Source organism: Trichosurus vulpecula, chromosome X (genome assembly GCF_011100635.1).
Source record: "Trichosurus vulpecula isolate mTriVul1 chromosome X, mTriVul1.pri, whole genome shotgun sequence".
NCBI classification, from domain to species: domain Eukaryota; kingdom Metazoa; phylum Chordata; class Mammalia; order Diprotodontia; family Phalangeridae; genus Trichosurus; species Trichosurus vulpecula.
In genome coordinates this window covers 52,122,453-52,147,404 of record NC_050582.1, presented here as the reverse complement: position 1 = coordinate 52,147,404, position 24,952 = coordinate 52,122,453, and the positions used below count along the sequence as shown (strand labels likewise).

The window sequence follows — 24,952 nt, the reverse complement described above, 5'->3', positions numbered from 1 at the left end:
ATAAGAGTGAGCCGAGACCTGGGTTCAAGGTAAATTTAGGTGTGGATTTATTGATCAAGTGAACGACTATCTGGAGTATACACTCGAAGCAGGCAGTGTCTAATCAAGATACTTATAAGGCTTATAAAGGCAAAAACCACAAAACCACAATTAGGGAGGGTGGCTAGCAGAAGCAATGACGTACAGAAGCAAAGAACAGCCATCGGTTAGATCCATAGCTCAGAGCTAATTTGGGAATATGGTGCAAGGGTACAGGGGTGCAACCTTCTTGCGACAAGGGGGTCCCTCCCAGGTCATGCTCAGCTTCCTAGAACAGGGTGGAGGGCACAGGGTGAAGGGACATGAGGCAAAGGGCAGCGGAATTCCCCAGAACAGGCTGGGGTGTGGGGACCCTATCTGGTAACAGGGTGGTACTTGTACCTTTACCCTGGGACTGATCCTTGTACATAATGCTGATGTAAAGGAGAATATACAGAATGCTGATTCAGGAGAAAGGGGGGTCAGGGGACTAGCCTTGGGCAATCTACCCAGAACTATGCATTAAGCTGTTTCAAGCCATCACAGGGTGTAGGACAGAGAGACTAAGACAAAAATATAAAGGGGATTAATGATGGGCTTCAAATTTGGGCACAACACTAGTACATATTAGCCAGGAATGTTTTCTTAAAGAAAGGTCTCCAGAGCAGACCCGACAAACTGCATTTTCAAGCCACCAAAATACCCATCGGAAATGGGTGCTTACTTCAATCTTATTTCAGTTTAAAAATAAAAACCAATTCTGCTGAGGAGTGGAGTTCTTGCTTCACCACAGGAAGAGAACAGGCTAAGCATTTACGTCAGGCCTCTAGCAGAGGACACCAGGCAGGTACACACACACACACACACACACACACACACACACACACACACAGAGGCTACCTGTTTTTTGGGGGGGAGCTCCAACTGGCAGAAGCACCAGCCAGCTGGAGGGGGAACTACCCCACGAGCACCAGCCAGCTGTGGCTGCAGCAAGACTAGCCTAGGACCCAGGCCAGCAAAGCCTCTCTTGGACCCTGGCTAGACCTGCTGTCTCTACACAAAAACACCAAAGGCCAGGACAATCGTGATGCTTCCTTCCCCAAAGCACGGGCTTTAAAAAAAATTCTCCATTTTAATTAAAAGCTTTTGTTCGTACATTATCTTCATTTCCAAATATAGCTAACCTCCCTCTTCTCCCCAGCCAGCCAGCCAGCCCTTGTAACAAGGAATAAAAAATGAAAACCAGATCAGCAAAACGATTCAACACAATCACCAAATTTGACAGTATATGCAACATTATGTACTCACCGGCCCCCACATCTGCAAAGAGAGGGAGGTACGTTTTCTCATCTTTTAAAAGCATCAATTGTCTTAACAATGGAACATCTTCTAGATTTGGGGTCAGAGGACCTGGGTTCAACCTCTAATACTATCAGTATGACTTTGGGCAAAACATATCACATCCCAGGAGTCTTAGCTCCTTTATCTGAAAAGGAAGAGGTTGGACTCTATAGATTGGAGGTCCCTTTCAGCTCTAAGATCCTATGTGTGACCTTGGGCAAGTCTCTTTGCCTCTCTGGGCCTCAGTCTCTGTAAAAATGAGGGATTCAGATTAGATGGTCCCTGAGGTTCCTTCCAGCCCTAGATCTATGAGTCCATGATCCTTTGCTGCTTCTATTTCCCATCTCCCTTCATCTTTCCTCATGCCTCCATTCTGCTGCCTCTAGAAGCCCGAGGTCAGTGGAAATGACAGTCCCCCTCTCTCAAACCAAACTGTTCCCAACAATGAATCCTAATGAGTCTGGTCCCATACTTGGGTCTTATCCCCTAGAGCCAGACAGTGCAAGGAAAAGGGCAGTGGGCCAAGTCAAGGCAGAGCAGAGGCTCTGTTCCCACTCTTGCTTCTTCGATTTCAGTGTGACCACAGGTGACTAGTCATCTCACCCTCTGAGCTAAAGTTTTCTCACTTGTAAAATGTGGATTGTAACACTCATTGTCTGGGGCTGCTGGGAGATCAGAGACCACAATGGGGCACTGAAGGAAGAGGGCAGTGGAGGGTTAAATAGTAAACAAGCATTAGGTACCTACTGTGTGCCAAGCTCTGGGCTAAGCTCTTTACAAATATTATCTAATTGTATCCTCACAATAACCCTGTGAGGTTGGTGCTATTATTAACCCCATTTGACAGATAAGGAAACTGAGGCAAACAGGGTGGAGTGACTTGCCCAGGGTCACGCAGCTAGTAAGTGTCTGAGGCTGGATTCGAACTCAGGTCTTCTTGACTCGACCCCATACTTTGCGCACTCTGGTGCCACCAGCTAACTCTATGAAAACTCTAACTTGAAGAGAAGGTACCAACCTGCATTGGCAGAAGCAGTTTCTTCCCCTGGGAGTTCCCTAAGCCAATAAAATCACAGGTCTGATCTCTGTCCTCATCCCTACCTACTTAATCACGTTTGCCAAGGGCTTTATCTGTGTTATCTCATTGGCCCCTCACAACAATACTGAGAGGTAGAGATTACAGGTGTTATGATTCCCATTTCACAGAGGAGAAAACTGAGACTCAGAGAGGGCAGTGTTTTTGTCCCATAGCCAGTCCTCTGTCTACTCCATTCCTACAGAAGCCAGAGCCAGTGTGGTTTGGAGAGTCATATCATAACCTTGTCAGTACGTATTCCTATGTCTTTCCTTCCAGAAAGATCTTGTTTTAGGGAAGTACCCACATCGAGGCCAACGCGTGACAAATGGCTTCTGAAGCCTCTGCCAATCCTACCACCAAGTCTTGACTGAGCACCTCAGAAATCAGTCAGTGGGGCACACGGCAGAGCAGGGGCTCTGGGGTCAGAAGACCTGCATCTGTCACTTAGCACCTGTGTGACCCTGGAGAAGTCATTTCACTTATTTCTCTGTGAAGTGAGGGAGTCAGACTCAATGGCTTCTAGACCTAGTATTCTATGTGTGACCCTGGGCAAGTCATTTAATACAATAAGGCCTCAGTTTCCCCCCAGCAAAATGAAGGGATTGGACCAGATCTAGGCCTCTGAGGGCCCAGATGGAGAGCTTTATCCCTATGATTCTGTGTGCCCAGGGTGGGCTTGGTTCTGGCAGGGGAGGAGGGAAAGCATTAGAGGATAAATCCATCCTTCTTGGTATGGAGGAGTTTAATAAGAGTCTGATTACTTCATTCACATCTTATTTATACAGAAACGTGCCAAATTTCAATTGAATTGGAGAGAGACTAAGAGGCAATTAGCAAACAATATAAAACAACATATAATTAAATACGGAATTGTTTGGTGTAGATTCCTAATGTGGTGGAAAGAGCCCAAGGTGCTGAGTCAGAGGGTTTGGGTTTGAATTCTGGTTGGGCCATTTACCAACTGTATGACCTCAAGCAAGGCCCTTCACTCTTCTGGGCCTGTTTCCTACTCCAGAAAATAAGGAGGAGAGCCAATCGCTAAGATGCCTTTCATCTCTACATCCAACAATCCTAAAATCCCAGAAGCAGGAAGGCCCACTCCAGGCTTTGGGATGAGGATCAGGTGCCCTGCCTGCAAATAAGGTCAGTGGCCAAGGAGAGCATGCCTTAGTTTCCCTTACTAGTATCTATGGTGCCAGGCAAAGTGGCAGGTCCCCTGAACAGCACAGAGAGAGCAATGGTAACTTCATGCCAACACTCCCTAAAGGCTGGGGGCAGCTAGGTGGCACAGTGGATAGAGCACTGGCCCTGGAATCAGGAGGACCTGAGCTCAAATCCGGCCTCAGATACTTGGTACATACTAGCTGTGTGACCCTGGGCAAGTCACTTAACTCCAATTGCCACCCAAAAATTCACTTTTTAAAAAGGCCTATTCACTGAATGGGTATTGCCTCACTCAAAGTGAGAACCTGAAAAGGCCTTAGCCTGAAAGGGCCAGGGTCTCCCATTGCATTCTGGGCCATCTCCAGTCATCCTGATGAATATCTAGTCACTGGCCCTAGATGGCTCTATAGGAGAAAGTGAGGCTGGTGACCTTGCACAGCCCTTCCTCACTCAAATCAAAGTCAACTGTAAGTTATGTCATCATTTCCCTGATGTCATGGTCCTCCTTGAAAAAGAAGGACACACAGCCACAAGTCCCTAGAGGCTGAGATGAAAAGGATGAGAAGCCTCCTCACACTGGGACGCTGAGCCCTTGGTAGGCCCAGGGGACTCTAAGTGACAAGAACAAGGTCTTCAAAGCCCTTCATAGGAGCGATCACATCTGAACCTCATAACAATCCTGCAAGGTGGGCTTTGGTTTTTGCTTTTGGCTCTTGTAACTTCATTGGTATAAGGAACTCTTTTGTACCAAAGTTCAGAGAGGCCCAAGAAACCTGGGTTCAAATCCTGCCTTTGACACTTCCTGGCTGTGTGACCCTGGGCACTGCAGTACTTGGTGTTCTAGGCAGCTGTCTAAGACCAGGAATTGCAGAGAAAGTGGCGATCTGTGTTAATAGACAGTTTCCGGTCTTTCTTACACTGGTGAAATCACAGGTCTAGATTGCCTCAGTTTCCTCATCGGCAAAACAAGCTAGAGAGAAAAATGGCAAAACCCTCCAGTATCTCTGCCAAGAAAACCCCAAATGGGGTCACGAAGAATCAGACATGACTGAAAATGACAGAACAAACAATAACAGAACGAAAAAGAAAAGAAAAAAATACTCGCAGGTGAGGAAGCTCCCTCTACTAATGCAAATCTGCCCCTCAGAGTATCAGAAAGTTGCCTCTCTAAATGAGGTAGGCATTTCAGGGATTATAACCCCGACTTTACAGATGAGGCAACTGAGGCTCAAAGAAGTGGGATGTAAACCCAAATCTTCCTAACTCCATTCACTAGGCCAAGGTGCCTCCTAGTTTACTAGGTGCAGAACACTGAACTTTCTTTGGTTTCCATTTTTCTTATTAAAACCTACCTCTCATGGCAGGCCATGGCATGTAAAAAAAAGGAATTGGTGCCTGTCTTCAAGGCTGCCCACAGAATTCTTGTTTTTTTTCTCTTTTGGGGGAGTAAAATCATTTGAGCCAATAGAAGTATGACAACTCCAGTAAACAACTCAAACCCCCTTGACCTACATATTCCTAGAACTAGGGTTGCTCACTGAAAACTCCAGAAAAGGCAAATATTAATATCTTGGAAAATGCTCCCATCTTAAAATTCAGCTGTGGTACCACATAAGGAATTCTAGGCTGGTAGTCAGGGGGCTGTTTCAACCTTGGCATTAGGACAGGTCACATTCGCTCTCTGGGCCTGTTAAATGGAAAGGTTGGACTCCTTGACGTATAAATCTGTGCCCAACTGAAAGCCATCACTGTTAGATGTGAAACACCATAGCTGATGAGTAACAAACAGGTATTCGCTTACTAGCTCAAAACTCTGTACTTACGATGACTCCAGGGTAATACCCTCCGACGGTCACATTCTGGGTTCTGGTGGTAGCCGCCAGACCCACGGTCAGGATCAGCACGGACACAATGAGCAGGGTCACCGTGACGTAGAGGGAGTTTCTCTTCCTTCGGTTGAAGGTACCTAAAAAGACACAGAAAACCACTTTGTTTATGTCATCTGGGGCTGGCCTAGCTCCCGAGACATGGCCAAGGATCCAAAGCAGGCTTTGGTTTGCCACCTGTCAGAGCAACAATACAAACTGCAGGCTGAGAATGCACCAACTACATTATTTTTATTGATAACTCGTGCTTCTACATCACCTTTATTTCTGAAGATATTGTCCCCATAGTTATCCCTCGTAAGATAAAGAGAGGGCCTAGACTCATGATCTCATCAGGAGATAGAACTCCCTCTTCTGATACAGGTTGGCCCCTTGGCAATGTCTAGTCTCAAAGATGTCAGTGTCAGAGGCAATCCATACTGCCTCCAATGTAAAAAAGAATTAAAAAAGGAAAGAAGAAAAAAATAGCAAAACTAACCAGCACATGATCAGTGAGTCTGACAGTGTATGCAAGGTTCCACACCCAGAGTCCCCTACTGCTACAAAGAAAGGAAGGGCCTCTTTCAGGGCCAAGCTCATACCAATTATATTTAAAAAGAAAGCTTTGTACTTTTGGCAACCTAGAAAAGTCATGTCATATGCACTTAGTAAAGTGGTTTTTTGGCCAACTTCTAAGGCACATAATATATGCTCATTGGTGGTGGTATTACATGATATTTTCGGACCTGGCTCTTGAGCTCAAGATGCTTCAGGATTGCAAGGACCCTATGATTTCATCTCCAAGGGTACAGCCTCTCTCCCAATCAATGCATGTTAAGGCCCCTCCAGGCCTTAATGGCCAATCTTGAATTTAGCCTAGGTTAAGTAAGGTGCCCTCTGCAGCTCTTCCCACTTGGACCTGTGGATCTGGCCTTGAAGAGGATCACCTCCACCCCACAAGGGCATCTCGAGGGAGGAATAAGAGATTAGGAACTATCCTCCTTGGTGTAAACCAGAAGAGAGCCTGGCTTTCTTTGTTGATAACTGCTTCTGATGCTTGCTATAAATTCACGAATTCAGAGAATGCTAACAAGGTCCACCAGTAAGAATCAAGTGTCTTCTAGGCTCTAAGGTCAACAGCCCACAGATGGTGGAGGTGGGGGTTGGGTCTTTCAATCTTATCTCATATCCACAGAGATGTGCAAGAAATAGTTCTGCCTTACGATGAACACAAAAAACAAAGACTCAATCTGATAGTTTTAGAAACTGGTTTGGTAAAGTCAGATAAAAAAAGGAAGTTAAGATGGCTTTTTCAAGTTCATTTAAAAAAGATGCACCACCACCACCCCCCTCAAAAGAATCCAGCTTTGACCCTATGATCCTATGTAATGAGGACCCCTTGGTGTGCCAAGCTATTTGCCTGAATGAACATAGCACAGACAATGAGGTAAAGCCCTGCCCTCGAGGTCCATATCAGACTATGAAGGCCCAGACCTTGTTTGCCAGGTGTCCTGGGCAATTTGACTAACAACAGGCCTGGCTTGCTGTGGTCTTGGAGGCTCCACTTCACACCCCAAATCCAAAAAGGAATTACTTAAGTTTTACCAAAGAACAGGGCTTTCCAAGATGGGAGGCCTGGGTTTGGAACCCTCCCCAGCTGTACTACCTCAGACAAGTCATCTAACTTTTCTGGGCCTCTGCTGGAAAATAAGGAGAATCTGAAGAGCTGCTCCAGCATTCCACCCCCACCCCCACCCCAGGCTGTTGGGAAGAAAGGGTTTTGGGATCCTTGGAGCTACTGAAATGGAAACAGATAAAATTAGTCAAGACCAAGGCATCCTGGGAGGCCTTGTTGATAGTAGCTTCAGGAAGCTGCAGCTCCCCGAGGCCCCAAAGCCCTTGGGAAACATCAGGGGCCTAGCCATCTTGAAGACTGGCTTTGTGGCTGTCATAGAATGGAGGATGTCTCTTGGACAACTTTCTCCTCCCTCAGGAATCAGAATTGAGAACAGAGACAAGGTTTTGCCACTGTTACAGCTGCCCTGCTTTCTCTTGTTTTTTTTCATTTGGGTGGGGGTGGGGGGGGAGAGAAATTCATTGGTCTGAAGAACTCCCAGTATGAAAATTTTTTCCCACCAATAAGATTGGTATTTCTATAATTTATAGTCCGAGTTGTCAGGGGGGCATTGAGGTTAAATGACCTGCCCAGGAACACACAGCCAATGTATCAAGAGGCAGGTCTTGAACCCAGATGTTCCTGATATCAATCCTAGTTTCCTGACTATCCTCTAGACCAGGGCTGGGGAACCTGCAGCCTCAAGGCCACGTGTGGCCTTCTAGGTCCTTGGGTGCGGCCTTTTGACTGAGGCCAATTTGACAGAACAAATCCTTTTATTAAGGGAATTTGTTCTTCGAAGTTTGGATTCAGTCAAAGGGCTACCCTTGAGGACCTGGAGGGCTACATGTGGCCTCAAAGCCGCAGGCTCCTCACCCCTATTCTAGGCCAATGCTGCCTCATTCACTATCCTACACTGCCCCAACAGGATAAAGTTTCAGAGCTGAGCACCAGAAGGGGGAAGTTGGGGTGATGGGGGTAGAGGGGGAGGGTCAGGAAGTGATTAAAGGCAGCTCACTGGCTTGGAACCAGGCATTAGCAGGGCCTACCCAGGTCACAGAAGCAATCTCTGCTGGAGACAGCCCAATGCAATGTCATTGTTTGCAACCGGAACCCAATTCAGCCCACTGGTCACACCTGCTAAGCCAGTCTGGCAAACCCACCCCCACTTCAAAGTGTCCATTGTCGGGAATGGTGACTCACACTTGAAGAGCAGTCCATTGTAATGGAGAGTCAACGGGGGTTACACACAATTACCCCTTCCATGGATCCGCAGGGTGTCCTGCAAAGCTGGCTGGCTCCCCAGCCACTCTATCTCATAGTAGCCAAACCCTGCCAGGCAGGCCTGGGATTTTATTAATGTGGGGAGCTCCCAGTGTGGAATCTCCCTCTATCTCAGGGGTTCTTAATCTTTGTCCTACATCCCTTGGAAGGCTAGAAAAGCCTGTAGAAAGCCTATAGAAAAGCCCTTTCAAAGTCAGATTTTTAAATGCATAAAATAAAATATTATTTTATTATATCAAAATATTAAAGAAACAAGTTCATGGGCCCCAGGTTGAAAATTCCTGTTTTATCTATAATTCATGGCCTTATCAAGTTGCCCTGGGCACTCACAGGTAAAGGGACTTGGCCAAGGTCATCCAGTTGACATGTGTTAAAGATGGAACTTAAGTCTTCCCGACTCAGAGGTAGGCTCTCTAAAGAACTATAATATAAAAAAGAAGACTTTTAACACATTCTGAACAGAATGCTAATTTACACTGCTGCCTCCTAGCCAGGTGACCTTGGGTCAATCATTTTACTTCAGTCTTGGTTGCTACATTTATAAAAGGGCACCAGTAACTACCTGCCTTTGCCAGCTGTATCCCCACATAAACATGAGCATCTGTGACAATTATGGGTCACATGTAGGAGAAATACTCTTCTCAGGCTCAAAGGGGGATGGGGAGGGGGACAACATTCAGTTTTTGCAACCCAAACTCTGGGTCTCTGTTCCCCTCACTATAAAATGAAGGAGGTGGAGGAGAATCTGAGATTCAGAGCTGAAAGGGACCTTAGGGAGGCCATGCAATCCAACCCTCTTAGGGAGGAGAAGAGACTTGTCCAAGGTACTTATAAGTGAACAAGCCTCAGAGTCACGATTCGAACTCAGGTCCTATAATTCTTATTTGGGCGTTCTTTACACTGCTTCCTATTAAACCGGTGAGCAGACCTAGATTTCCTTTGTGCAGGGCTTTGGTTGGTCCACTTATCTGAAATCAGTGCCAACCTTCTTCAAGGTTCTTGTAACTGAGCAGGGCCCTTATGCACACAGTTATCTATCATACATGGGATCAAACAGGAAAAATCCTGTTGGGCATTTATAGCTTCTCCCAACCTGGCCCCTTCCGACCTTTCCAGAATTCTCTTTTTTTGGGGGGGGGGGCAACCAGGTTAAGTGACTTGCCCAGGGTCACACAACTAGTAGGTGTCTGAGGCTGGATCTGAACTTAGATCCTCCTGATTCCAGGCCCAGTGCTCTACCCAGCTGTCACCCTTTCCAGAATTTTTCGATATCATTCCTCTCTACATTCCTCTGTGGCCCTGCCCCTACCCCCAAATACCTTCTATTGTTGTACCAGAAGCGAGAGAGACACACCACAGAGTATAAGTTTTAAGTGGAGAATTTATTAGCCGGCGGCCATCGAGGTACGGCACCACAAATCAATGGCAATGTGTTGAAGCGAAAGGGTAGGATTTGGGGGTACAGAGTGGGGGGGGGAAGAGGAACAAAGGTCCTGGCTAATCAAAAGATTCAGTCAGGTTATCGTACTAGTGGGATAATCTCATTTACATTCCTTAGTGGAGTCACGGAGCCCCAGGGATATCTGCTAGAAAGGGTCTGCCAGGTTATCCTTCAGTGGGATGGTCCTATCTATTGAGATTCCTTGGTGGAGTCTTGGAGTCCCAGGGGGTTTGCTAAATGCCAAAGATATCTGAGTCCATTCTTTCTGGGGGTGCTTGTCAGTAGCTAGGGGTTACTCAGGGGTTCCTAATTTTCCTTGTATTACATTATCTATATTGTATAACTGTATGTATGTATATGTATCATATGTACATACATATTGTACATAAGCATACACATACATGTTGTTTCCCCTAGAGAATGTAAGCTCCTTGAGGACATGGACTGATTCTTGTCTTTGTATCCCTATCACTTAGCATAAGTGCCTAGCACACAGTAGGTGCTTAATAAATATAACACAGTAGATAGAGGGCTGGTCCTATAATCAGGAAGACTGACTCCAGACACTTACTAGCCGTGTGACCTTAGGCAACCTGTTTGCCAGGTTTGTAGCTTGTTATTATTACAGGCAGCTAGGTGGCACTGCCCTGGATAGAGTGCCCAGCCTGGAGTCAGGAAGCTCTGAGTTCAAATCTGCCCTCAGTCACTTCCTAGCTGTGTGACCCTGGGCAAGTCACTTTACCCTGCTTGCCTCAGTTTCCCCATCTGTAAAATGAGCTGGAGAAGGAAATGGCAAACCATTCCAGTATCTCTGCCAAGAAAACCCCAAATAGGGTCACGAAGAGTCAGACACAACTGAACAACAATTATCATTATATTAAATCCTTATTGACTGACTGTTGGCTCATTGATTTCCATTTCCCTCTCTACCACAGATGCCACCTCCTCCAAGCTGGTCAAAAATTAGCTTGGGGAAAACTCAATTGATGGGAATAACTAGGATACAATAGAATTGTATCACATCCACATATTTCAATTACAAGGGAGAGATTTAAATCGTGCCCTGAAGCGATAGAAGATGGGAAATATGAATGTGCTGCTCCCTCATTGGGAGGAAGCCCCTCCTTATGAGGCCACCTCTTTAAGTTGCCAGCGATTCTAGAATCTTCTCTTAGGCAAATGTACACACAGTCTATTCATTCTGCTTGGGCCAGTAGAGAGCTAAGGAGAGGGTCAGCTTTCCAAGCATTCTTGGTCAGCTACAAGGCCCCTGCCGTGTGGCCTTGGACTTCCTTGTCTCCTCTCTTGCCTCCCACAGTTACTGTGGGGGTGTGATGATGACCCTACAATATAATCACATTCCTCTGTGAACCCCTTTCTAGACTATTTTCCCCCTAATAATCAGATTTCCTGCCAGCTAAAGTCTTACCTTCTTTTCCTTTTCTCCCACTGGAGTAGAAGTCCTGGTGACCCAGGGGAGCTAGGTGGTGCAGTGGGTAGAAAACTGGCCCTGGAATCAGGAGAACCTGAGTTCAAATCTGACCTCAGACACTTGACACAGTTACTAGGTACGTGACCTTGGGCAAGTCACTTAACCCTAATTGCCCTGTCTTACCTGCACAAAAAAAAGAAAAGAAGTTTTGGTGACCCTCTCTTATTGATGGAATATGTAGGTATTGTGAAAAATAGAATTTACATTCAACTATTTCCATAGCAACCAACTTAGCCCCAACCACTCTGTGATATAGACTGTCTTCTTTTAAAGGACTCTTTTCTAGCTACAAGTGTGTAAGGACACTTCACTGTACTTCCCAGGCAATTTAAGCGATTTTCAAGGATAATTGGGCCCATGTGATTTTTTTTTCTCTTACTGTGGCCCCCAAACCACAGAATCTAAGAGTTGGAAGGAAACTGGAGATGATCCAGTCCAACCCATCCATCCACAAAAGGAATCCCAGTATAACTTCAATGACCAGTGGTCACCTCCAAGTAAAGGCTAGCTACCACTTCCTGTGGCAGCCCAGTCCACTTTGAGACAGCTCGGATTGTTAGGAAGATTTCCTGACATCAAGCCTGTAACATCCACCCACTACTCTTCGTTCTACCTTCTAGGGCCAAGCAGATCAACACTAATCCCTCCTTCCCAGACTGGGTCTTCCACCTACAAATACTTGAAGGTACCTGGTATGGCTCCCCAAATCTCCTTCTTTCTAGGCTAAACATACCCAAGTGATCCTTTTAAGATATAGACATGCCAGTGGTCCTTCACCATCCTGGTTCCCCTCTTTTAATCCTTTCTAGCTACTCAACGTCCTTCTAAAATCATGGCATCTAGAACTGAATATAATACTCCAGATGAGGGTTGATCAGGGAACAGTATAGTGGTACTATCACCTTCTTCTTTCTGGAAAAAAAGCCCAAGATGACAGTCGCTTTTTTGCCTGCCATATCCCACTGCTGACTCATGTTGAACTTGAAATCCACTAAGACCCCCAGATCTTTTTCAGAAAAACTGCTAACCGTATGTTGCCCTCAATTAGAAATTGATTTTTGTACCCAAATTTTACATTTATCACTATTTAAGTTATATAGCACAGAGCCAAGCAGAGATATGGGGGACGCTACCAGAGAACTATTGCCACATTATCACTGAGCCATTAACTGTACTCCTTGAGTCTGACCAGGCAACCAGTTCTGAATCCAGCTGATTCTTCCATATCGTTTATATTTAGATAGATACACACATATATTTACATATATAGATACATATATATATACATATCCATCTGATTCTTATCTTTTATATATATCCATCATGTTTTATATATATATATATGGAGAGAGAGAGAGAGAGAGAGAGAGAGAGAGAGGAGAGAATGACATATATATCCAATAGCTCTTCCTCAGTCCTCATCCCTTCTGACCTGGCTGCAGGCTTTAACAATGTCAATCACCCTGTCCCCCTGGATACCCTCTTCTTTCTAGGTTTTTAGGATACCACTCTCTCCTGGTTCTCCTTCTACCTAACTGATTGCTCCTTTTCAATCTCTTTTGTGGATCTTCATCCAAGTCACTTCCACTAACATTATCCTCTAAGCTCCGTCTTAGGCTCCCTGTTCCTCTCTCTATATACTTGGTGATCTCATCAGCTCCCATAAATTTGATAATTATCTCTATGTAGATGATTCCCATATCTATACATTCAGCCCTAACCTCTCTCCTGAGCATCAGTACTGCATCACCAACCCCCTTTTGAACATCTCGATCTAAATGTTGCCATGGACATCTCCAACAACATGTTCAATAAAGAACTCATTTTCTTGTGTCCCTAACCTCCCCTTCTTCCAAACTTTCCTATTACTTTTTTTTTCAGATTTTTTTTGCCCACAAAAGCACCACCATTCTCCTAATCAATTGGGCTTGAAACCTTGGTGTCATCCTCAACTCTTAACTCCCATCCACCCCACATACTTGTTCTGTTGTCGAATCTTAGCATTTCTACCTTCAAAACATCTCTCCAAACTTGTGATAGCTCTCCCTTTTCCCCTGATCTGTTTCATATCACTGATGGTAGATAGGTAATCATACCTGCCAGGTCCTTCAGGGGTCTGAAGATGGAGGTCATGTGGGCTAAGTGACTTGAATTCCTCAAGAGCAGCCAGGGGTGCTCTTACTACTACCTTTTTTATCTTGGGTATGTGCTAGGCACAAAACAATCAAGCAGCTCTGGCATCTCTTTGTCAGTTATTATCATGCCAGTCACCCCAAGCAAAGGTCCCTTTAGAGCGCTAAAAAAAACCGATTTTCATTGTCTTTGGCATCTCTCCCTGGCCTCAGCTCATTCTGAGCTTGAGCATTTGACACTGTTTTCACAAAGTCATGATACATGCATTCTAATGTTCATCTTCTGTACATTTCTTTTTAAAATCTAAGTTGGTTCCCTAACTAATAAATGGTCAAACGATATGAACAGGCAGTTTTCAGATGAAGAAATATAAAAAATGTTCTAAATCATTATTGATTAGAGAAATGCAAATTAAAACAACTCTGAGGTACCACCTCATACCTATCAGACAGAAAAGGAAAGTAATAAATGTTGCATATGTAGGAAAATTGGAACACTAATACATTGTTGGTGGAGTTGTGAATGGATGCAAACATTCTAGAGAGCAATTTGGAAATATACCCAAAGGCAATCAAACTGTGCATATCCCTTGATCCAGCAAGACCACTACTAGGTGTGTATCTCAAAAAGACCAAAGAAAAAGGAAAAGAACCTATATGGACAAAAATATTTATAGCAGCTCTTTTTGTGGTGACAAAGATTTGGAAATTGAAGGGATTACCATTAATTGGGGAGTGGCTATCAAGCTGTGGTATACGATTGTGATGGAGTACTATTGTGCTATTAGAAATGATAAGCAGGAGGGTTTTAGAAAAACCTGGTAAGGCTTATATGAACTGATTCAAAGCGAAGTGAGCAGAACCAGGAGAACATTGTACACAATAAAAGCAACACTGTAGGATGATCAATTGTAAATGACTTAGCTCTTCTCAGCAGTAAAGTGATCCAAGACAATTCCAAAGGACCCATGATGAAATATGCTATCCATCTAACTGATAGAGTCTGAAGGCAGATCAAAGAATACTTTTAAAAATTTTCTTATTTATTTTTCTTTTTTGGGGGGTTGTCTTTTCTTTTGAAACATGGCTAATATGGAAATATGTTTTGCATGACTACATATGTACAATCTATAAGTTTTTGCTTTCTCAAGGACTAGGGAGGAGAAGAAGGGAAGGAGGGAATCTGGAACTCAATAAATCATAAAAAATGAACATGAAAATTGTTTTTAAATGTAATTAAGAAAAAATAAAATAAAAACATTCTTTTAAAAAAAATCTAAAAATTGGCTGGTGAGTTCCCTATGCATCCACATTGGTCCCTTTAGACAAATCTCACTTTTCCTCCTCATTAGGATTATTTTCCTTTCTTCAGAATTATGTTCTTGGGCATCTCCCATCCCTCCTGGGTTGACTCCCCACGTACCCTTTTATCCATGGTATCCTATTTCTTTTCCTCCTTTGAGCCCTCTGAAACTTGCTTTCTCAAAATCATGGGTATGTATTAGACTAGGCACAACTTTCCTCTGTCACAAACTCTAGGACAGGGGTGAGGAACCTGTGGCCTTGAGGCCACGTGTGGCTCTCTAGGTACTCAAGCGCACTCTTTGAGTGAATCCAAACTTCACAGAACAAATCCCCTCAATAAAAGGTTATAAAAAAAGTTCTATAAAATTTGGACTCAGTCCAAAGGCCGCACCCAAGGACCTAGAAGGCCACATGTGGCCTCGAAGCCGCAGGTTCCCCACCCCTGCTCTAGGAAGAAATAATCTTTTCCCCCCCGGGTTCCCAGCAACCTCTCTGTTAGTAAGAATCAAATCCAGAACAGAATTCTCCCTTGTTGGTTCCTCCATCTTTTGAAGGATGAAATCATCACTAAGGCAAGTCAAGAAGTTATTACCTACACTGCTTTTGGCGGAGAAAGAGAGCTACAGCAGATGTGTGGATAATGAAAGACCTACATCACTACAATACCCTGCCTCAGTTAGATTGGACTTCGATGTAGTGATTTCTTAAAGGAGGATGCACCTGGAGTCTGAAGCAATTAGGTAATACTGGGAGCCAAGAGATGGAAGCTCCTGCTATCTGACCAGGCCTCTCTTTTTCATGGTCCTACTAGGAATCTGCCATCACCATATGGCTCTGAAAGGGCCTGGAAATTGAGCTGTCCTCCTGACATAAAGTGTCACAGGATCACAAATTTCAAGGTGGAAGGGACCTCACAGGCCCTCTAGCCCAAGTCCTCATTTTACAGGAAAGAAAACTGAGGCCCAGGGAGGGGGAGGGACTTATCCAAGGTCACACATGGGATCCTAGATCTAGAGCTGAAAGGACCCTCAGAGGTCCCTGAGTCCTTCTTTCTCATTTTACAGTAGAGGAAACCAAGACCCAGGGAGGGGAAGTGATTTGTCTAAGGTCACATGGGTAGTAATCATCAGGGCTGGCATTTGAACCTGGTCCTCCAACTTTCAGAGCCAGTGCCCTCTCCACTGCACCCAGCTGCCCCTCAGGGTATCCTGACACTTATGGAGCAGATAAGGCATAATCTACTTTCTACCTGGCCCACAGTAGCCAAAGCAGGGCCACAATCACTGCTGGCTTGCTTTGATCTCGTTGGAAAATATCTCGATAACTCATGCACAAGAGTCCTGTCAGAAACGTGAGTCAGCAAACCACATAGTGGCACTTGAAAAGCAATTCTATTCTTCTTTAGCGTGTGTGTGTGTGTGTGTGTGTGTGTGTGTGTGTGTGTGTGTGTGTGTGTAGGGGGGACACCAGGCAATGGAGAAACTCATGCAATGATCTCTTAGCCCCATGAGACTCTCTGCGATGCAGATGTATCTTTCATTGGGGAAAATTCCTTCAGTCTCCCCCATCAGTGAACTACCTGGTTCCTCTGGTACAGAAAGAAACAGGCATCTTGTAAGAATGCTTTGTTTTATGTCCTAGAAGCATGGGGCGGGGCAGATGGGGCAGTAGCCTTTTGTCAAATGAAGAATTACATAAAGTAGACCGATTTGGGAGATACCGAGGCACAGTGGAGGGTATGAGATTTTGAGGGATGATATCTGGATGTCCATGCACTGCCACAAAGTAGCTGTGTGACTCCTCCTATTCTGGGTCTCAGTTTCCCTATAGGTAAAACAGAGTTAATAACACTTGTGCTACCGACTACTTCGGACAATTGTGGAAAAAACATGATTTATAAACTTTTAAATTGCTGTAGGAATAGAACAACGGATTTGGAATCAGAGGACTTGTGTTCAAATCTTGCTTCTGTAGGACCTTGGACAAATCCCTGGGCCTCCTTTCCCCCATTGTAAAATGAGGGGGTTGGACTCAATGGTCTTCTAGGGCTGTTCTAGTTCTAGTTATTTGATCTTCTGAGTGACCTTGAACAAATCTCTGCCCCTCCCTGGGCCTCAGTTTCTTCCTCTGTAAAATGAGGAGGCTGGCCTAGATGGCCTCTGAAGGCCCTCCCTGTTCTAGGATCCTAAAAATAGAAATTGTTAATTCAGACAGATTTGCATATATTGGGTTTGCCAATACATGTGAATGGATGCATGGCCCTAGCACCTCAGCTGGGCTGATTCTCTATGCTGAGCTTACATGGATCAGAGTCCCACAAGGTGGGAAGGCATGAATGGATTTTGACCTGGCCCGTTGGTAGGAATGCCCACATCAGTGGGATCCTAGATCCAACTGACTATTTGTAGATTTGCTTAGGAGGCAGTGAGGTGGCTAAAGTGCTGGGCCTGGAGGTAGGAAGGCCCGAGTTCAAATCTAGCCTCAGACACTTACTAGCTGTGTGACCTTGGGCAAGTCACTTCACCCTGTTTGCCTCAGTTTCTTCATCTGTAAAACGAGCTGGAGAAGGAAATGGCAAACCATTCCAGTATCTCTGCCAAATGAGGTCAAGACTGAACAACAAAACAAGTAATTATCTGTCCTCTGCCTGAAGACCTCCACCACCTGTTAAAGTAGCCCATTCCATTTTGGGACAGCTCTCATGTGCCCTCTTTGCATCTCCCACCCACTGCAGCTCATTCTCCCCTCTAGGCCTAAACAGAACAACTCACCACTCCTTCCTCCACTATCAGTGTGCCTCTAGTTCTTAACCACCTCTAGTTCTTAAATTGATTCTCATATGACATGGATTCAAGGCCCCTTACCATCCTGGTTAAGCTCAGATCTTTTTTTCAGATTAAGTGCTATCTAAATATGCCTCCCATGTTTTGCACTTATGAAGTTGACTTTTTGCGCCCAATTTTGACTTTACATTTATCCCTACTGAATGTTAAATTATTACATTCAACCCAGTGCTCTAGCCTGTCAAGATCCTTTTGGATTTGGACTCTGTCATCCAGTGTGTATTCCTCTCAGCTAAGATCCCCTGCAAATCTGAGCATCTCTTCTCTGTCTACATCCAAGTCACTGATCAAATGATCAAAAGCATAGAACTGAGCGCCAACAGAAGCTCGGAGTATGCCACCAGAGCCCTCATTCACTAATTAGGAACCTTATCAAAAACGAAGATGAGGCTAGTCTAGTATGATCTGTTCTTGGGGAGGCCATCCTGGCTCTTTGTAACTATCACTTCCCTTTCACCCTTCTCCTCCTTTCATGGTCCCTTCCAGAATTTCCCCAGAAATCAAAGTCAAGCTCACTAGCCTATGGTTTGCACTCTTCTATCTCCTCTTATTTGGAAATTGAGACATCTGTCCATTTCCATGTTTGTGGCACCTCTATCATGTTCCAGGATCTTTCAAATTCCCTGGCAGTGTGGCTCAGTGATCTCAGCCACCCCTTCTCTCGCTACCTGAGGATGTAGTTCATCTGGGTCAGATGTCTTGGATTCATCAAGGGCAGCTCTGAGCTCCCTTACTCTCCCTTTACTTACCTTAATATTAACTCCCTGCTAGTCATCTTTGTTCTGTCCCTTTCAGGGCAAAGGTTGTTCTCCTTGCCAGAGAAATCAGAAACAGAATCATAATTGAACAGCTCTGCCTCCTCGAATGTTATCATCCCACTCACCTCAGGCAAAGGACCTATCCCTTCTTCAATTCTTCTTTTTCTCCCACTTGGTGCTCCTTAGCTCCCATTGGCAGCTATCTCCTGTTACCTAGTTTTGCTGTCATCTTCTGTACATTTCTTTTGGAAAATCTAAGTTAGTTGGTGGGTTCCCTATGCATCCACATCGGTTTCTTCAGATAAATCTCATTTTCCCTCCTCATTGGAACTGTCTCCCTTTGTAGTTTCAGAATTTCATTCTTGGGCATCTCCCATCCCTCCTAGGCTTACTTCCTCCATAGCATTTCACTCCATGAGATACTATCTAACTTTCTTCTGAACTCTTTGAAATCTGCTTTCCCTAAATTTAGAGTACATTTCAGACCTTGCCCAGCTCTCTTCTTCTCTGTCACAAACTTGCTTTGAGGGAATGATTACTTTCTCCCAGGGTTCCCATCATTTCTACCCTCAGGTACTTCCTTGTTAATGAAAATCAGACCCAGAATAGAATTTTCCCTTGCTAGTTCCTCCCTTGTTAAAGGATGAAATTATCACTAAGGCAGGGCAAGCCAAGAAGTTATTAGCTACTCTCCTTTCCACAAAGAACTCCAGCTGATGTCTAGATAATTGAAAACTAATCCCCCTTTCTCCTCCTCCCTCCCCACCACTACTGTATCATGACTGTGTCAGACTTCTGATCTGTTTTCCAAATACCTCATCAATTTCTTCTTTCTGTCCAGGTGATTCGTAGTATACTCCAATGACAGCATCATTTCTGTTTCTCTCTCTTTTGAATTTAACCCAAATACTCTCCTGTCATACATGGTTCCCCCTATAGTTACTGGAGGGAGAGTCCTCCTATAAATATGCCTTCTTATTATGCAGAAGGTACACACAGACAGACAGACAGACAGACACACACACACATACACACACGCACCACCCTATACCACCCTATCTCTTTTTACCTCTACCCCGTCTCTTTTTAATAAAGTATGGGCATTCAGAGTCATGGCACAATAATATTTATGAAGCCAAGTATACCCCCTTGAGTTTGAACCTCTAGTTTCTTCTGTTTGTTGCCTAAGCATTTATGCATAGACATCTGGGGCTTACTCTTAGTACTGACTTTTCTCCTGCATTTTGTCTCTTGTGAATTTCTGGGAGTCTAAGCTGCTATTCTTGGGGTTATACATTGGTCTTCTCCCTTCCCCATCCTTTTCAGTTTAAATCCCTTTTGCAAGGTACCTATGAAATACATTCTTACCAGCCTCTGTTAAGTATACTCCATCTCTGCTCAGGAACCTAGTATACCTCTGTCATAAGTTATGATCCAGAAGTCCAACACACATTCTTAGATACTACCTTCTTAGCCAGATGTGCACTTTGCAAATTCATTTTTTCTCTTCTGCATCCCTTTCCTCCATCGGTTAATGGTAAGGAAACTGCAAACAGTGCCCATATGGCCTTCAGTTTCTCTCCTAACACTTCAGAATTATTGGTACCATATTTTAGTTTCCTTCTGGAAGTATCATTCTCGCTCATACAATTTGCCCAAAGTGGCTAGTTTATCATCAATTTTGATAAGTCTTTGGATGTTTCCTGATATGTCTTGGACACATACCTCAGGAAGAAGACAGACCTCTCTATTCTTGTGATCAGGTCAACAAATAACTGCCCCAGTACTCCTGAGCAAGGAATCATCAGCTACTTTGATTTTTCCTTTTGTCCCCTAACCTTTACCAGATCTCTCCCCCACCAGCTCCTGTTTTTAAGTTAGCTGTATAGAAGTCCTTTTCCTTCTCTCTTTCCTGTGTTACACTCTCCCTACAGAATACTCGAGCATCCTGACAAAGGCCAAGTCTCCTCTCCCCTACCTCTGATCTCTTACCACTGAAGCCTCGATCATCTCCTTTAGGAAGGCTTTGTTCTCCCTTGCAGCTTGGGAGTGTGAACTCTCTGAGCCCCTTCACCTTCTCCTCCAGGGGGGACATCAACCCACATTTGGAACACAGAGTCTGATGTGAACTGAGTTCCTTTGGGTGCCTCAGTTGGACCACAATGACCACTGCCAGCCACTAGGAAGTCTCACTTGCTATTCGTAATAGAACCTGCTGAGGCACTCTATTGCTCAGCCCTGGGCACCTGAAAATCTGCAGGTTGCCAGGAACCCCAAAAGACCCTCTTCCACCTGACTACTGCAGTTTTCTCTCCTGGGCTTCCTGATCGCACGGATTCCCCTCAATCACTCCCAGAGAAGCCCGACTGCTTGCTGTCTCCTCCTCCCATCTCACTCCACACCCAGCCCCAAAGACAATTTGGCTGTACCCACCTTGATGTCTTGGCACTTGCCACTCATCTGATATAGAATATGTACTTACTAGGAATCTGTGTCCCTCTTTTTCCTTCAAAACTCACCTCCTCCAGGGAGCCTTCCCTGATTGACCCACTCCGCTAGGCTCATCCTTTTGCTTTGTCCCCTCAGGTTACATATTCTGTTGATACTTTATTAATTACTCATTCCTAAGAACAGAAAAGAGTTCTCTTCTGGCTCAGCAGAAGATATGTACCAAGGGATAAGGAGCAGATGTCGGAGACTTGCTTTTTACATGTTCATATGCTGCTTTGTAAATGTTCTCAAACTATTGTTCAGCAATTGGGTGATGTGGCATGAAGTGCCCTGAGCCTGAACTCCAGTTATGCCACCAACTTGTGAGGGCAAGACCCTTCCATCATGCCCCCAGCCTCGACTTCCCCCTCTGTCTGATGGGTTTGGAGTAGATGATCTCTAAGGTCACCACTAAGATCTCCACTCAGATATTCTTTTGAATCCCTAACCAAGCCCTCTCTCCTCCCCTGCAGGACGGGTTGGCAAATGACCCAAATGGGATTAGGGGAGTTCTTATCTTAGGTCTGTAGTGTGGAGTCACAAGGTTCTGCTGCCTTCAAATCTTTCTCTCAACTAGGCCCCACTTGATTTTGATCACATTCACTCTAAGGACCAGGATCTGAAGAGAACGGGATCCAGGTCACCTTTCAATAAGGCTGGCCTCTCAGGAGAAGGCAATCACGCAAATCTCATTCTCCCCATTTTATAGATGAGAAGACTGAGGCCTGATGAGTGGCAGAGCCAGGACTCAAGTGTAGGTCTCCTTACTTGCAGGTACCATGCCACACTGCCCCCCCCCAAGAACAGGCAAGACTTCTTAGGAATGGAGAAGGGAGAAAAGCTGGAATAAGGGGGCTACAGAAGGCGGCCCTGACCACTATGGGGGACCCAAGGATTTGCCAAGAGAAGAAAAGAGAGACATTGAGTACAACCTCAGGCAATGGCCAATTTACCAAGAGGCAACCTTGGTGCAGGCCTGGGCTATCATCTCAATAATCCTAATAGTCATCATCTGTAAAGTGCCTTAAGGTTTGCACAGAGTTTTATAAGGATTTTCTCATTTGATAACAGACCCTGTGAAGTGGGTGCTATCATCACCCCCATCTCAAGGATAAGAAAACTGAGACGCAGAGAGAGGTTAAGAGATGTACTCAGGTCACATAGCTAGTTAAGTGTCAGAAACAGTGTTTCTACCTAGGCCTCTACCTACCCCTCTCTAATGCAGATACCCTCTCTCCACAGAGGAGGGTATCTGCATTAGTGGAGGCCTTGCTTCACAGTGCTCTGATTTAAGGGGCAGGCCACCGATTTTTGGTTCAGTTTTTGGTGGGGCTGGTTCCCTTCACATTGAGGGAATCCCCTCAGAACTGCTGAGGCTGAAGGCTGAAACACTAACCGCCCTCCAGGGGAGTAAAGGAGACTTCGCCAGAGCTGAGTTCAGCACGAGCTGCTCCTAAGTAGCCCAGAAGCTGATTCAGGCTTGGGCTTGGTGGGAACAGAGCCAGGGAACTCCGGGGAGACTCCCCTGCCTGCACAACAGCAGTCTAGGGCTCAGGCTGAACTCAGGGATTGCCCAATGCCCCCACCCCCAGATAGCTGGAGTGGAGTAGAGCGTGGGAGCAGCCAGGCCAAAGGTCAGCCCCAGGATTCCCTTTTGTGCTACACTAAGGTTGACCTCGAAGAGGCTTATTCAGGTCCAGCTCTCCCCATACCCTCAACCCCCATGTTCCTATTAGATGCTCCTGGAACCCTCCCCTCCCCTGCCCCCTCCCCCCAAGGTTCCCTCTTCATTTTGCCTTATGCCCCATGGACTCTGCAATGAAGCTCAGTCTGACCCTTACTTGACCTTAGAGGATGTTCAGAATCCATTGGAGTGTGCCAGGTTCTTCTTGTCCTCTACAGGTTTGTTGGATCAAGGTGACAGGCATAGTCTGCAGCTGTGGGACAAAGGCTGCCTTCAAATCCCTCCCCTAGCAGGCCCCACTGGCTTCTGAACACTTCTACTACAAAGCAGCAGGCCACAATGCAAAGAGCATTGGCTTTGCTACCGGAGGACCTGGGATCAAATTCACCCCTCAGGGCCCTTTACCAGCAGTGTGACCTTGGGGAAACTACACAACCCCTTCTGGTCTCAGTTTCCTCACCTGTCAAATGAAGCCAGTTAGATGGAAGGTTGCCTCTAGATCTATGCTCCTACTATGTGTGACCTTGGCTAAGTCCCTTCCCCTCCCTGGGCCTCAGTTTCCCCATCTGTAAAATGAGGTAGCTGGTTGGATTTGATCACTGCAGGTGTCTCTTAGCTCTGATCCTATGATTTGAAGATAATGGGACCTAGTTCACCTCCCTATATACCCATTCTCTTGGGGTTCTGTGTGGGGATCAGACTTTGACCTGACTGGGCCCATGCCCTAACTGACTGAACAGAGTCAGCCCAAAACCCTAGCACTGAGGGGTTGACCTCATTTTAAGTAGAAATTTCTCTGTTATCCAAAGGATGCTGCTTTCTGGGGCCTTTTCGGAAGGAATTCCAGACTCCTTGCCTTTTCAGACAAGGGAAGTCTAAACCAGAGTGAACCCCTCCCAAGCCTGAAACATCTCATTCCAAGCTTCTGTCACCAATAATTGGAGGCCATAATTCAGGCCCGTGGGATTCTGCAGCCTGTGAAGTATTTGAAAAAAAAAAGGCAACTCATGTCTGACTACCTCAGGGAAACAGCTAGGCTAAGTAGCCTTATTATTTTAAATCTTTAAATCCTACTTTATTGGACCCAGAAGGGAATTTTCAGCCCTTAAGAAGAGGGAAGACATGGGGCTGGTGTAATTGGCCAATGAGTAGGGTTGGGCTTTCTAAACTAACAGGAGGCCGCTTCAGTCTTCCCCGCCCCCCCAATTGTTGCTTTAAAGTAGCTTCCCCAAAATCCTGACAAATATGGGGTACAGGCAACCTGGGCTAGGCAGCTTGGAAGGAGGGGGTGCCCACTCAGAGCCTGAAAGAAGCTGGCTCATGGGAGGTGTCTGGATAATGGTGGAAAAAAGATGCTGGGGGGTCTTGCTGACGCACCCTGGCCCTGCAGAGCTGCTCACTCACCCTGCGGTGAATCCCCCATATTAGGGCCCCAGGGAAACCGCAGAGGCAGGTCCTCCACCCCACCCCCCCCAAACCACTGGCTGCTGCCAAAGCCCAGCCCTGCAGCCCTGTGCTATTGAGGGGAGGGGCTCTCCAAGCCCTTCGCATTAGGGGTGAGGTGCAATGTATGAATATTATTAGTGGCAAGCAAAGAAAATTGATGAGGGGTTGGGCATCCATGGAGACCACTCAGGAGCAAGCTGCAGGGAACTGCCTGGATCCAGAGGAGACTGGAATCCACCCCCAGGCTTCATGCCTGGGTGTCCGCAGCCAGGCACACAGTCACTCATACACACATTCATACATATGCACAGACACACACTCACACAGAGAGACACAGGACAATCAATCAATCAGCATTTATTAAGACGTTATTCCAGTGCCAGGCACTGTTCAGGACACACACATACACACACACACGCACGACAAACACAGACATACCAACCCAGCTACAGACACACAGAGCAATCCATCAAACAAATATTTATTAAGTGTCTGCTTAAGAGGCCAGGCAGTAACGCAGAGGACACACAGACATTCACGCACACAGACTCAGACCCTCATAGACAGACACAAACGCACTCACAACGCAGACACTGTACAGGACAGATCCGGTGACACAGAGATACACAAAGATATGAGACATACGCATTTCTAGACAGAACAATTAATCAAACAAGCAACAAGCATTTAATAAGTGGCTACTATGTGCTGGGCAGACACACACATACCCCCAACACACACACACGATCCCAGACTGAAACATAGACACAGACACACCCACATACAAACCCAGACGCACTGGCGGGCAGAGGGCTGCATAAGCCGCGCGCACTGACGGACACACACGCACATACATGCACACACATGTACATCTCCCCCCGCCCCCCACCTCCCGTCAGAGCAGCGTCTCGCAGCTCACCCAAGCTCGGCCCCGGCCCCCCTCCTCTCCCCGCCAGCCCGCTCAGCGCACGGAGCGCACCGCACCGAGCGCGCACC

At 45.7% G+C, this 24,952-nt stretch overlaps 1 protein-coding gene across 1 annotated transcript in view; it reads right to left on the bottom strand.

Annotated features, from left to right (window-relative positions):
- Window positions 1-24,952, bottom strand: part of TMEM255A (transmembrane protein 255A) — a 104,936-nt gene that overhangs the window by 65,133 nt on the left and 14,851 nt on the right. The window contains exon 5 of the mRNA XM_036739829.1: window positions 5,425-5,567. Coding sequence (XP_036595724.1) covers window positions 5,425-5,567 — 143 coding nt within the window. The remainder of the gene's footprint in view (window positions 1-5,424; window positions 5,568-24,952) is intronic.